This window comes from Pyrgilauda ruficollis, unplaced genomic scaffold (assembly GCF_017590135.1).
Source record: "Pyrgilauda ruficollis isolate IOZ18807 unplaced genomic scaffold, ASM1759013v1 scaffold41, whole genome shotgun sequence".
Lineage (NCBI taxonomy): Eukaryota > Metazoa > Chordata > Aves > Passeriformes > Passeridae > Pyrgilauda > Pyrgilauda ruficollis.
In genome coordinates, this window is record NW_024525601.1 from 2,194,044 (window position 1) to 2,208,120 (window position 14,077).

At 44.9% G+C, this 14,077-nt stretch overlaps 1 protein-coding gene across 1 annotated transcript; it reads right to left on the reverse strand.

Moving 5' to 3' along the window:
• Positions 1-3,906: 3,906 nt before the first annotated feature.
• TUBB6 (tubulin beta 6 class V) lies at positions 3,907-11,922 on the reverse strand. The gene is made up of 4 exons (XM_041477581.1): positions 11,782-11,922; positions 11,086-11,194; positions 9,862-9,972; positions 3,907-5,516 (listed from the first exon to the last, which is right to left on the reverse strand). Exons 1-4 carry the CDS (start codon positions 11,836-11,838, stop codon positions 4,453-4,455), a joined length of 1,341 nt encoding a protein of 446 aa, XP_041333515.1. The 5' UTR covers positions 11,839-11,922; the 3' UTR covers positions 3,907-4,452.
• Between the last annotated feature and the right edge of the window lie 2,155 nt (positions 11,923-14,077).

The following is a 14,077-nucleotide window of genomic DNA, read 5'->3' on the forward strand; positions in this document are numbered from 1 at the left end:
CTAAATGTATTTGAGTTAAATTATGTATGGAAATTATTCTTTAGGATTTTCATTTTCTTCTTTGCAGAACTTTTTCCAACTGTGTTGTTACCTGGCTTTACAGTGAAGAGGAACGAGGGAAACAGCACATATGGCTATTTTGGGCATTTTTACTGGGCATTTTTAGTTATTAAACACTTCTATTTATCCCTATTGCATTTGTTAAAGAATGGATTATAAACAGGAAAGCAGCCTGAAAAAAATAAACTTAATTTCCTTAATTTTTGGAGTTAAAGTTTAGAATGATTTATTGCAGTAGCAAAATTCTTCTATAAAACTCATGATAAAGCAGTGACTGATTTCTGTGCTTATGCTCTAGTGTTGTAGCTTATTATGTATTCTGAATGAATGCCTTGTTTGTTCTTTTCTCATTCTCCAGTTTAGCTGAACACTTCTTGTCTGGGATATTCGGTTTGTAGCCAGTGCTGAGGACTAGCTGTGCTTATACAGTAAAGGTCAGAGTTCTGCATTTCTTCATTCCTTGCTAAATAAAACCAACAGAAAACTCAGCAATCAACCACCCAACCCTCAAACCCTTAACCTGACTCTTCACAGTGGCACTATCAGACTGAAAAAAATCGTCTCCAGGAGATGGTTTCTCTTACTCCCTGTTTGAGTCTACTAATAATTTCCACTCCCCTTCAGTTGTAGCATGTAATTAGTAGATGTATGAAAATGGCCTTACCTCTCCTTTGCCTCTGTTTTAGAGCATTAACTTGCTTGCTTAGCCTTACATTAGCAGGTCTTAATCTTCTGTGCTACAAATGGCAGAATTTGACAGTGTTGGGATTTTAGAATCAAAGATACAGAAAAACAAGCAAAAATTGCTGTTTACCCAACCTGCTTCTTTGAAGAAGATTGCTAGCCTCCTTCAACTCCCAAATTTAGGATGTCAGGTGGTTGAACATAAATCAAGAAAATCAAGTTTAGTCTGTGCTGTGGCTGCCAATAGTGCCGGATTAATTTTTGCAAGCACAGAGAGCAGTGCTGCTTCAGCTACCAGGGGCTTGTGCAGCACCAAGGGAGCTGTTGAATTCCCTGCTCCTCCAAAAGCCGGGAGAAGGAGCAGGTCTAGATCCTCTTTCCCAATCTGACTGTTCCCAAGGGGTGACCACATTTTCCTGAGTGCAAGAGAAGGAATGGAGAGCATAATCCAAGCAGTAATCATGGGATGCAGAGAAAGCAAGAGCCTGACGTGGCTTGGTTAAGGCAGCCTGTGCAAGGACCCTCCTGACTGTGAGCTGAGGGCCCGCCCCATTCCTTGCTGGCTTTGGCCAGAGCAGCTTTGCTAAGTTACTGACCTCTGGAGTTATATTCCAGTCTCTGTCCTGATGCCACACCCTCTTCCCAGGCAACAGCTTGCCCACTCCCAGTTTCCAAGTGGTGCCAGTGGTGTAGGTTGCCATCTTTTCTCCCCAGCCTAGCGCTGACACACGTGTTTGTGTCTGAGCAGTGGGAGCTGCACTTCTAGGACTCCTGGGGTCTGGCTTGTCCTGGCAGCCTGCTGCTAAATACTGCTCTGAGGCTGGGTGCAAAGCAGTTAAAAAAGAGAAAAATATGATGGGCCAGGCACAGAAATAAAAGGTTTCAGCCAGAGGCTAGGCTGAAAAACTAAAGGGGAAATGAAAACCAGACAGGTGAGGACTTTAAGAAGAAGAGTAACAAAGCCAGGTGGGACTCACCATGGAGATTGCAAAATAAGAGAAGCTTCCGAGGAAAAGGCAGGAAGTTATTTGAAAGGAAGTGCAACTGAAGGAATTGCTCACTAAACTCACTACTAAAACAATTTTCAGTTGTTTCTCGGGAAAGGAAGGTGATTAGAGGTGGTTGACTGAAGAGGAACAGGAAATGTTTGTGCTTCCCGTGGCTCTGTTACTGCTTATGCACAAGCTGGTCCTCTGATTATCCTCATACTGCAGGGTCCTGGGTTCATTATGGTGGGAGGGTTTCTTTCCCCCCTAGGATCAGATGGAAGAGCTGTCTCTTTTTTCTATAGAGAGTATTAGCTTGCCTTTTCCACCTCCACACATTCTAGAAATTCACATCAAACAGTTGCAAGTAAACACATGTGCAAGAATGGGTGAGGCAAAGCAGGATCATTGTGAGGTCTGAATTCCACAGCCTCAGAATCTGCATTCTGCATTTTGAGTCAAGTGTATGTTCCTTACATCAAGGAACAGGTTGGTTCACCAAGTTAACAACTCTATTATTTAGCAGTGCCAAGATTTCTGGCATTTTTAAAGTATTAACTTTTTTTTTTTTTTTTTCCCAGAAATACCAGAATGTATGACTTGGCACAGTTGTGAAATCTGTGTTACAACAAAATGCAGTTTCACACACAATAAGATGGTTAATTCTATTTCATTCAACAGAAACTATGCTAGTGCTTTAATTGGAAAGCCTGTGCCACAGCTGTGTGATGGCAGGCCCTGAGCCTGTAAGGCATCCTCCTCCCTTTCAAAGCAAATAGTCAACCATTTACAAAGAACCGACTTCACTTTGTTTAATGGCTCTACTTCCAAAGGTTTTTGCTTTGTATTGTCCTGCACACTTACTTCTCTTCAATGTATATTGTGTTATAACTTTATCTCATTCTATAATTAATATATAGCCACATCTCACATTTATAAAAATACATATTTAAAGGTGCTCTATGGCTATTCATAAATCCTTTCAGGATCACTAGACATAGCAAAGAACATGGCCCTGTGACTTTGCTATCTCCTCTATGATTCTTCTAAAGACAATCAGCTGGGCCCTCCCAAGCTCTGCCTCTGTGCCAAAGCCAGTCTGGTTGGCAAGTTCCAGCAGATGTCTCAACCTCTGAAGTCACTTTCTGTGAAAAACTTGTACTTGACTAAAGCTAGTCTAGTTCCATTTCTGTGTGGAATAGCACTGCGCAGACAGCTTCAGGTTATGTAATTAACAGTTGCCTGGTTATATACTCCCTAAAGTTCTGTGTTGTTCCCTGGATCCCATACTAGTAAAGCATCATTTTGTCAGGAGAAGCAGACCTTTGGAAATTTCACTGTGTTTGTAAAGTGCCTTTTTAAGTATTGAGCAACAGTTCTACTTGGGAAGTGCTTCTGAAAGCAAGAAGAAAAAGCAAGAGTCCTTGAAACATTTTAAGTTTGGATTTCCAGAAGTTTTCTCCTTTGTTTGCTTGCTTTGTTGCCTAGGAACTGGCCTAAATAAGAGACTCCACGTAGACAGAGTGTTCTCTGGTAGAGGCTCTCTAATGGAGACGGGCTGTTTAACTGATATGAGCAGAAACATAAAGCATGCACGGAGGGCAAATGCCCAGCAGTCGCTTTGTCAGCTGGCTTAGGCAGAGACCTTTCTGACTTGGCTTTAGTTGGGGCAGATAAACCTGTTGTTCATCTTTCATTTTGCCAACTGCTTTCAGTATAGTGGATAAATGCTCTTGTACTTTAACCTTTACCTGTCCAGTTGTTTTAATCTATCTTGGTAGTGAGACATGCACAGCATCTGTAGGTGTGGTGTGAACTTACTTACAAACCCGGGTAGTGAGAGCTGTTGGCACATAGTCTATGTCCCCTGTCCCACCATGATCTGTGGAATATCTGGATTTCAGCTACATGGGCTGGGTGAAAGTTAGGAATAGCATTAGCAGCTGGTGATGGCCAGGAAGACCAGTAAGATATTGGGGTGCCACTTTAAACCCCAGGGATTTATGATGAACACATCACAAATGGAGGGATTTCATCTATATATCAGATACATCTATCAGATTCATCTATATATCATAGATATCATCTGTGATTATCAGTAGCAGCAAGAGATGAAGTCACATCACACAAATCCAGCCTCTAGCCTGCAGCTCACTGACTGCCCAGAACACTCTGCTTGAGAGGGTACTATTAATTTTTATTTTATTTTCAGAGGACTGGAATCAAATATCACTGTTAACAGTTACTGTACAGAATATCTAAAAACTTTTTCTTTTATTATGAAGAAATGTTGTTTCTGGCAGTTTAGTATTGTACATTTGGTATAGAATACTTCAAGCTCACAAGATTTTCTTACTTTTAACTGGATGAAAATAGTGCAGCTCTAATTTTTAGATTTTCATGCCTATTTTACATCTTCTGCAGCTTTAGGGATGACAACCCTAAAGAAAAAAGATCCCAAACTAGCAATCTCCACATTCAGACTCTTAGGCCAAAGTCTTAACTGAATGCCTTACATTTGTCTCACGAATAGAAATGGCCCAATTTCCAGCAATGCTGAGTGTCCTCAGTGATCCAAATGGACTCTGAAGAGCCCTTCTAACACCTGAAATTCATGCTCCCTTGTTTATTGTTTTTTAAACGAAAGTATGGATTTACAAGCCTAATTATCAGAAATCCAGATTTGAGAATTTGGCCTGGAAAAATCTCACACCTAATTTTTTCATTCATTGATCTCTTCTTCATCAACTTCAAACGCTTCATCTCCATCATTTGCTGTTGCTTCTTGGTATTGCTGATACTCTGAAACCAGGTCATTCATGTTGCTTTCTGCTTCTGTAAATTCCATTTCATCCATTCCCTCTCCTGTGAACCAGTGGAGGAAGGCCTTTCTCCTGAACATGGCGGAAAACTGCTCCGAGATCCTTTTGAAGAGCTCCTGGATGGCAGTGCTGTTGCCAATGAAGGTGGAGGCCATCTTGAGGCCACGGGGAGGTATGTCACACACCGCCACCTTGACATTGTTGGGGATCCACTCCACGAAGTAGCTGCTGTTCTTGTTCTGGATGGCCAACATCTGCTCGTCCACCTCCTTCATGGACATGGGGCCGCGGAAGACGGTGGCCACCGTCAAGTACCGGCCGTGCCTCGGGTCACAGGCTGCCATCATGTTCTTGGCATCGAACATCTGCTGGGTCAGCTCTGGCACCGTCAGCGCTCGGTATTGTTGGCTGCCCCGCGCCGTCAAAGGAGCGAAGCCTGGCATGAAAAAGTGAAGGCGCGGGAAGGGGACCATATTTACTGCCAGCTTCCGGAGGTCGGCATTGAGCTGGCCTGGAAAACGCAGGGATGTGGTCACCCCGCTCATGGTAGCGGAGACCAAGTGGTTTAAATCTCCGTAGGTGGGGGTGGTGAGCTTCAGGGTGCGGAAGCAAATGTCATACAGAGCTTCATTGTCGATGCAGTAGGTTTCATCCGTGTTTTCTACCAGCTGGTGGACTGAAAGCGTAGCGTTGTAGGGCTCCACCACCGTGTCAGACACCTTAGGAGAAGGCATGACACTGAAGGTATTCATTATCCTGTCCGGGTACTCCTCTCGGATCTTGCTGATGAGTAGGGTTCCCATGCCAGACCCTGTCCCTCCTCCCAGGGAGTGAGTGAGCTGAAATCCTTGCAAGCAATCGCAGTGTTCACTCTCTTTTCTTACTACGTCAAGCACAGAGTCAACCAGCTCTGCCCCTTCTGTATAGTGTCCTTTAGCCCAGTTGTTTCCTGCACCAGTTTGTCCTGAAATAAAAGATACAACAGGGAAAGAAAATACACAAAATTATTGGCAAGCTTTGATATTTGCATTCTAAATGGACTCACATCTGTAGCAAAAGCTGCTATAAATCTGTCAGGTAGATAACTGTGCTCTTCAGTTTTGCCTACAAATATATCTGAAAGTATCAAGATAAATATTTTATATAGTCTCTGGCAGTTTCATTAATGCCTTTGGGTGTGTGCCTTTGGGGGGTTTGGTTTTTTTGGGGTTTTTTTTTGTTTTTTTATTTTTTGTCATTTTACCTTCCATAAATGCAAAGATAGCCTTAACTCCTTGTTTTGAAAACATTCACACTCCCCGGCCTGATGATTCTGTAAATACAGGATGACTGTCTGATATTTAAATGCTTTCTGTCTGTAAGGACCATGATGCATGCAAAGCTAAATCACAGATACATGTATTTCAATGAAAGTGAGACGTTCTTGGACTGTTCTTGCGTGTCAAAGAGAAAACATTATCATTCAAGAATTTAAGCTGGGCTTCAAAATCCTATTTAACTTGTTATATCAGTAAAAATGGCTTTTTAAATTCGTGGTTACCTAGCTTGAATGAAAATAGTGATCAACAGAAGCTTCAGGGACATTATTTCAAAAACTCAGAAGTTAAGTGCCTTTTTGGTTTTACTGATTTCCTTACAAATTCCCTATTCGTTAGGATATGCAAAATGACTTAGAAAATTGGATTACTGATATTCCAGAAAAGTGATGAGTCCATTCTTTTCTTCCCAAGGCTTCCATTCTTGTTTTATGTGTCACTCAGTTTATTACGATAAACAGTGTGGATCATTTGCTATTGTCACTGTTTTGTTATTTGTTAGATAATGAGGAGGATTAAACTGGGCAATCAGTTTTTTAGTTCCTTACTGTGTCTACTATACATATACACTGTGCCACTGAACTCAGGGTACTCCTGGGAGTGGTATTCAGACAGAGCAATGGTTTCAGAATTAATTATAGAGCTGGCAAATTCTGTGCTGTTCCCCAAGACCTTCCCCTCCCTTCCTATTACCATTTCTCATTTCAATTCCCATGGCACCATGCTGGTGCCAAACATATGAACCAGGGAAACTGCTGGCTGGGACACTTCTGAAATCCTGTGTACTTTTCTGCACTGCATAAATGCTTGGTTTCCTCATGGTGTATTTGGTTAGTTAATGCATTGTTCTGTATGTTGCTGTATTTTTCTTTCTTTGAGCCTAGGGAGCTCAGCACTTCCTCTCCAGCTGGGCAAAGCACAAAGTAATATCCTTCCAGAACTAAATATGTTTGTAAGCACCTGCAGCCTGCTTGAGCAGATCCCCTACTGTGGATAGGGAAGCACATCAGGATGCACACAAACAAGCAGACATCTCTTCAAAATGCAGAAGACATTTATCTCCTAATGGACATAAATTCTGATTTTAGGACAACTATCAGCTACTCCTGTGGCAAATCTACACTCCATCCACTAGTCAGTCATGTGCCTAGAGTCTCTAGAATTTTTACTGGTGATTTCCTGCTTCTACACCCAGTTATCTGATACTTCCAGAACCACTGGCTCTACAGCACTGTAAGGCTACCGCAGCACAGAGCATGTAAATATGCCCGTGAAGCTCCAGCCTTCTTACCCATGACAACACAGTCTGGAGGTGCCATGGCCCTGGCAAGGCTGCCACAAATATGGAAATCCTGATCACAATCCTGTGAAACTCTACTGGATGCCCTCCACTTATCAGGTACCTACCTACCTGACCTCTGAAAATCTAACACAAACACATAAAAATGATCAAATTTCACTGGGGCTAATCTCTCTGGGTGGAAAATGAGCCTGTGCCCACAAAACTCCGGACCTGGCAAATTTTTTTCCCATCCTGGAAGCCCAGCTCCAGCATCCTGCATCTGTCAGGATCTAAAGAAGCCTGCATGAAGCAATCCCACAACTTATCTGTAGTCCTGGCACTTCCAGGTCCTTCTATGAATATTTCTTTCTCCAACATACTGTAGGGTTATCACACATGTTCAGGTTGAGCTGCACATGCAGAGAAGCCATTTGTCTAAGAGTCAATTTATTTTTTAATCCCTAAAATGGCACTTGTTTCCTACAATCTTCTTTCACTCCTCTACTTTCTTCGCTGCTCAAAATAGAAGGTAAACCTGGTAAAAGAGCTCAGTGGCTTGCACATTAACATTTAGGAGCCTGATGTGAACAGCCCTGCTGCAAAACTTGCCTTTAACTGCTGCACAGCAATTTTTTGGTTGCCCCCATCAGTTCATACAAATTAAATTGGAGTGGTATCTCTGTAGAAAATCTACCAAGGGTGTACACAAGAAAAGAACAACAAATGCAAAAGTGTACAAATGAAAACTGGGTAACAGGAGGAGACACATCCGAGTTCACAGCAGCTCCTGGTGGGCAATTCTGTGCTGTCAGAAGGCCAGGAGGCCTACTGCTCTCATATAGCAAGATTGTTCAACCTGCAGTTCTTCACCTTTTAAATCACTACCCTGTCAACACAGGCATTAATTATTTTGTGTCCATCTCAAATTTCTTGCTGGTTTGATATAAAATTCCTGTATCTGGAGTGTGTGACTCAACACACCTGCATGAAATCCTAATAGACGGTCCATGGTTACTTGCTGTGGAGATGTGGGCACATGCAGGTTTATACAAGCAGAGGTGAGAAACTTCCCCATCAGAACGAGCCCATACAGCCTGGGCTACAGCAAGTATGGGACTGCCAGCTCCTGCCACAAAATCCTTTGTGGGCCCAGGCCAGATTTTTAAAAGAGAAAACAAAATGCTTTGTTGGCTTTTGACACAGAAGAACATTACTTCAGCGCTCAGCCATTCTACATTATTCAGCAGGTTGGGAGAACAGTGCCTGATGCTGGCAGGGGCCTCTGACAGATACGAGTCGATCACATGCTGTTGGGTTCATTGTTATCTTGGCAGGAAGGGAGTACAGCAAACTGGGCTATTGTTGAAGACATACTGAATTGATTTTGCTCTGGTTTTATTGGTGTTGTGCCAAACTGTAAAGCTCCTGTTCAGGTATTTCCATAGGTCAGGGGAATTCACTTTCAGAGAGCTTGTGTGGTTCGTGCAGGTGAAAGGGAATGAAAGGAAAAACCTGAACACAGAAACAGACTTTATAAAGCTGCCTATGTCTGTGGCTTTTCTCCCTGAGCTTACTCCTTAAGTTACATGTTGTAATTTACAGCTCCTTTGGAAGAGATCCTTAACATCACTGCCATGGAGTTTACAGGAGAACAACAAGGACAGCATAAAAGTTTTAAGTCAAAGACTCAAAGGAACTCTGTATGGCTTTTTCACTCCCCTCTCCAACCCAACAACCCAGATTTAAGTTTGTTTTATACTGTCCAAATTATGTTTATCTTTCCTCTGTCTGTCCCTGGCATTGTTCCTTCCTTATGTTAACACAGCGTACCAAACTGAGTTCCAACCTAAGCTTGCCTTGTCAGGAGGAAATTGTGTTTGTGGCTAGTGCAGACTTGGAAACCAAAATAACATGGAAGTTCTCATGGTAGCTTTCATTCAGACTTCCCATTTCAGCAAGTGGCTCACTTAACTTCCACTTGCTGTTTCTCCTTTAGTGCAAAGGGACTGACGATGCTTCTGTACTTCACAAGGATGCTCTGAAAGGGTAATGTGCATTTTTAAGCTTAGATGCAAAGTGCTATGGAAGTCCAAAGTAAAGCAGTAGAAGTAAAAACAACCCTCTGCAAGAACACTGCAAAACCAGAACGTCCCCACATACTTTCAGACTGTTCCTCATTATGCTAGAAACTAACTCAGTAACTGGCTACATCTTGTGTTTTCTATATTACAGCTTATCTTTTTCCACTGTTACAAGGATATACTGAAAAAGTTTAATTACACAGCCTAAAAACTATTCCGTACTCAAGCATTTAATGTGAATTTAAGTGAAGGGTAGTCTGGTTGGTTTGTGGTTGAGGTTTTCCCTCCCCCCTCCATTTTCTGCAGAGTTTCTGTGCATTTTGTTATGAAGAATTGGCCTCAGGATTCCTCCGGAATTCATATATGTGGAAAGCAAATGTACTTTCTCTGAACACTATAGGAAACTTCTAGCAGTTTGCTAACCAAAGGAATGACCAACAGAAGAATGACTTTTTCATTTAACAGGATGTTTTGACTGGCTTACATAACAATTGCAATTCCGTTGTTAGCTATTAGGATTTCTCAGTAGGATCACTTTGGAACAGGGAGATTGAATGCTTTTTGACCATTCACTTGGTAATCAAACAGTTGTTGTAGAACTCTGTTTTTTAAAGAGAAACGTCCACATACCAAAGATGAAATTATCAGGCCGAAAGAGCTGGCCAAAAAGACCAGACCGCACGCTATCCATGGTTCCCGGCTCCAAGTCCAGCAAGACTGCTCTTGGTACAAATTTGTGGGCTACAACACAAAGTAAGCATGCCCTTAGTGTTCAGAAATAAGCTAGCACAGTTATAGTTTTTAATGCACAAATCTATTACATCTCATATTGTTAGTCTAATATATAGTTCATACATATGTAAGTATTTCCTATACAGAAAGTCATGGTGGTAAAAAACTCACTTCCAGAGGAATAAATCAATTCAGCTTGGAAAACAGACCTGACATAATTTGGACTCTACAGACTTTACATTTTGTAAGCTCTTTATTAGCAAGAGATATTAAGGAGTTTCTGATTAGAAAAAATGGTTTACTTGTTCTTTTTAAGAAAGTAGGTAATCTTTTCTGCAAATATCAGTGTGAGTTAAGTGCTCATGTTCAAGTTATCCACAAGCTTTTGTGTTTGCAGGATTCTCCTTAACTGAAAGAGCTACTTGGTGTACATGGCAAACAGTAGTAGTCAGCACATCTACCACAAAGCACAGAACAAACAATCTGTATAAAGTTGAATTTGTTCAAGGAAACACAGGTAAATAATATGAATTAACCCCAGCTGGACAAAAGATGAAACATTCACACTTGCAGGTTCATATCCACAGACCAAAGGACTCCAGATCCCCATTTTACACTGTTAACACCTTTCAACAGCAGAGGACTCTGAGGACTTGGATGCCTTTTGCCATCTCATTAATGAAACAGTTCTCTATTACCTGTGGTCCAACCCTCTCATTCATGAAAATTAAAGAGAGTGTACTACCAATGCGGGCTCATATAACCAACCAGTTTAATTTGGAGTAATTGAAGAAATGCATTTGGTGAAGCAATCACACATCTGAAGAGCAAACGCCTACTGTAATGTTAAATAATAAAGAAACCTCCACCTCCAGACCCTAAGGACAGCCCCTTGCGCCACTTTGCTGTATCAGGGGAGATAGCACCCAGCCATCTTAATACTTTGTGAGAAAGTAGATAATATTTTCTGTTGAGCTGGGCACAGATGGGGGACTGGTGGCATGCGAGGAGTGCGGCCAGATGTGTAATATGGCTTTATGAGCCCGTCGTCTTCTGATTCCTGTGCCCCTTCCCACGGAGCCCCCTGTCCCGCACCCCTCCCGGTCCCCATCCCACACTTACAAGATGATTCATTATAGTAGACATTGATTCTTTCCAGCTGCAGCGCTGAGTCACCGACATAGCCTCCGGCTGGGTCAATGCCATGCTCATCACTTATCACTTCCCAAAACTAAGGGAGGAAAAGCGAGAAGCGGGTTGGGAACTTCCCTGCCCATGGCCCGGGCCGGGGGCGGCGGCGGTGCGGCGGCAGCTGCCGGATTCCTGGCGCGCCCGCCGCCCCTCCCAGCGCGGAGCCGGGCGGGCACCGGGATTCAAACCCAACGGACGGGAGGCGCCCGCGCTGTCCCGCGCCCCAGGGCCCGCCCAGGCTCCGCCGCCCTGCCCCGCTTCTCAGCCGCAGCCTGGCCGGCTCAAACAGAAAAACAGTTTTTAAAACAATTTTTAAAAGCTGTCCCGTTTGGTTTCGCTGCTTCCCAAGGCCTTTTATGGTCACGGGGAGCGCAGCGGTGCGCGGTGCCCCGGGCGCGCCCGGAGCCGCTCGGCAGCGCCATCGGAGCACGGGAGACCGGGAGCGGGGGCGGCTGGCACAGCCCAGCCCAGCCCCGGTGTGCAGCAGTCCCGGGGCGTTCCAGCAGCCCCGGGGGGTTCCAGCAGCCCCGGGGGTTCCAGCAGCCCCGTGGAACCACCGGGCGCGTTCCCCGGGCGCTCAGAGGCTCCGCAAGCGGCGGGCAGGCGGCGGCTCCTCTTCAGGCTCACCTTGGTCCCGATCTGGTTTCCGCACTGTCCCGCCTGGATGTGCACGATCTCCCTCATGGCTGCGCCCGCTCGCCCCGCCGTGCGCCCGCAGTCCCGCCGCCCAGCCCGGCTGTGCCGGCGCCGTCCCACGGGCGGTGCTTTATGCGCTCCCGCTCCCCCGCCGCTCGCCCAGCGGCCGCCCCCGCCCGGCACCGCCCTCGGCACAGGGCGCGACACCGCCCCGGGGGGACACCGGCCCTCGCAGTGTCCCCGCCGGCAGTGGGGTCCCTAGGGGTCCTCCTGCCCCGGCCGTGGTCCGCTGCTCGCCCCAAACCCTGTTCAGCAAACGTGGCTGCGCCATCCTCACCCCCGTGCGCGGCCGGACATGCCCGCTCCTCCGGCTCCTGCTCCGTGTGCCCCCGCCCCGACGGGCGCGCACATCGCAGCCTTTGCTGCTCAGCTCTTCTTCGGTAGAATTCCTTGATATGAAGGGTGATGAGACATTGGCACAGGCTGCCCAGGGAGGCAGTGGATATGTTTAAGGGAAGACTGGATGTGGCACTTAGTGCCATGGTCTAGGTGACGTGGTGGTGTTCAGTCATGGGTTGGATTCGACGACCTCAGAGGTCTTTTCCAACCTGACTGATCCTGTGGTTCTGTGATTCTGTGAAGGGGCAGCATCCAAAAGGATGGGTAGCCCTTCTCTCTGCCTTTCCATCTTCTTCACACAGCTCTTTCCTTATGGGTGTTTTGGGTTTTTTTGGGGTTTTTTTTTTGGGTGTTTTTTTTTTTTTTTTTTTTTTTTTTTTTTTTTTTTTTTTGGTGTGTGTGTGTGTAGTTTGTTTGTTTGTTGGTTTGATGGTTTTTTTTTGTTTGTTTTCTTTTGCCAATTAGACAAGCTTCTGCCTGAAAATTGTAACTGGGATGTCAAGCAGTCTGTGAAGAAACTTTCCTGACAGCTCATGTCACCACCATACAGAGTATGCTCTGGGATATGCATGGTTTGAAATTCTTGATTTTTAATGAAAAAGGGGATTTTCAGAGAGGAAGCCACTTCGCACAGCTGCTGAATCTACTTTATGACCCCTTTGGGTAACTGCTGCAGAGTTTCCCAAATAGAGGGTTCGTGCTGCCATGCCAGCATGACTCTTCCATGGGATGCCATTGTCTATATGGCCTATTCCAATATTTAGCCCTGGTGGATGACATCCATCTCTCCATGCACATCTGTGCTGCCTGACCCAGTCTGTGCTGTTGTGCAAGAGCAGCCCTGAGGCCAGAGTTACAGAACCTCCTTATCGACTTGCTGAAAGGTGGCCCAGCTGGGGCTTTTCTGGAGAACAAATTTGGGTGCTTTCTACAGCTTGAACACAGTCAAGGCAGCCCCCACCAATCAATATAAAACCTCCAAATAACCCAAACCTGTGTATTGGGAGGCCACCTGCTGTCTGCCCTTTTGTTGCTGTGACATGACCGATGTCAGCTCAACTCTGTGCTCTCAGCTCCAGCCTTGCCTTTCCACAAATGGTTTTCAGCAGGGCTTGCAGCATCTTGCAAATCACCTCCGAGTAGCCCACATGCATCATGCTAGGCTGAGTCAATTCTCTTTCTGACATCAGGGAAGCAGCTGGAGGATCAGGATCAGCATGTTTGCTTTGCAAGCAGCCATTAGTGAGGACTGGATACTATGTGCCTTTTTCTCTGCTGAAGGACTCAAAATAAGTGTTCTTCTTTGTGTGATCTGCATTTTTGGAAGAGATCCATGAACAAGGCATTATTCAGCAGCCTGAATTAGTGAGGTTGGCTTGGACATTGCCTGACTCTATGTGTCCTTGACTGTACCTTCCAGGCCTGGCTTTCCCCTCGCTTTGCAAACCCTCCTATTTACTGTTCACACTTGCCATCCTCTCACCTGTTGCTGGTACATCAGTTTTTAAAATCCAGTAGGTTCCCAGATCCAGGTAGTGGCAAGGCTGGGTGTGTGTTCCCAGTAGGAGCACACACATGCAGATGCAGATGCAGATGCAGATGCAGATGCAGATACAGACATGGCTGGCCATGCTGACTGACCCAGAAGGAAAACGCAGCACTCACAAAGACAAATGATCTTAATAGACCATATACTTAATGGCCTCATCCTGTTCCCTGCTCTGGCTGATCAGGACAGAAGCCCATTAATGAAAAATAAATATGTACTTGTGTACATCTGTACAATATGAATCCCTCTGTAGCTGGTCTGAGACACTAATCTTATTCTGTTGTTAACACCTGGATCCCAGGTCTTTCCAGTTTTTGGCATATGGAAATGTTATCCCAG

Bases quoted from the DNA above. Each gene is read 5' to 3' on its own strand.
- TUBB6 (XM_041477581.1), bottom strand. From the start codon at position 11,838: ATGAGGGAGATCGTGCACATCCAGGCGGGACAGTGCGGAAACCAGATC. The intron at 9,973-11,085 runs GTAAGTGTGGGA...TTTGTGTTGTAG, and splicing joins CTACTATAATGAATCATCTT to CCCACAAATTTGTACCAAGA. The intron at 5,517-9,861 runs GTATGTGGACGT...CTTTTATTTCAG, and splicing joins GCCTGATAATTTCATCTTTG to GACAAACTGGTGCAGGAAAC.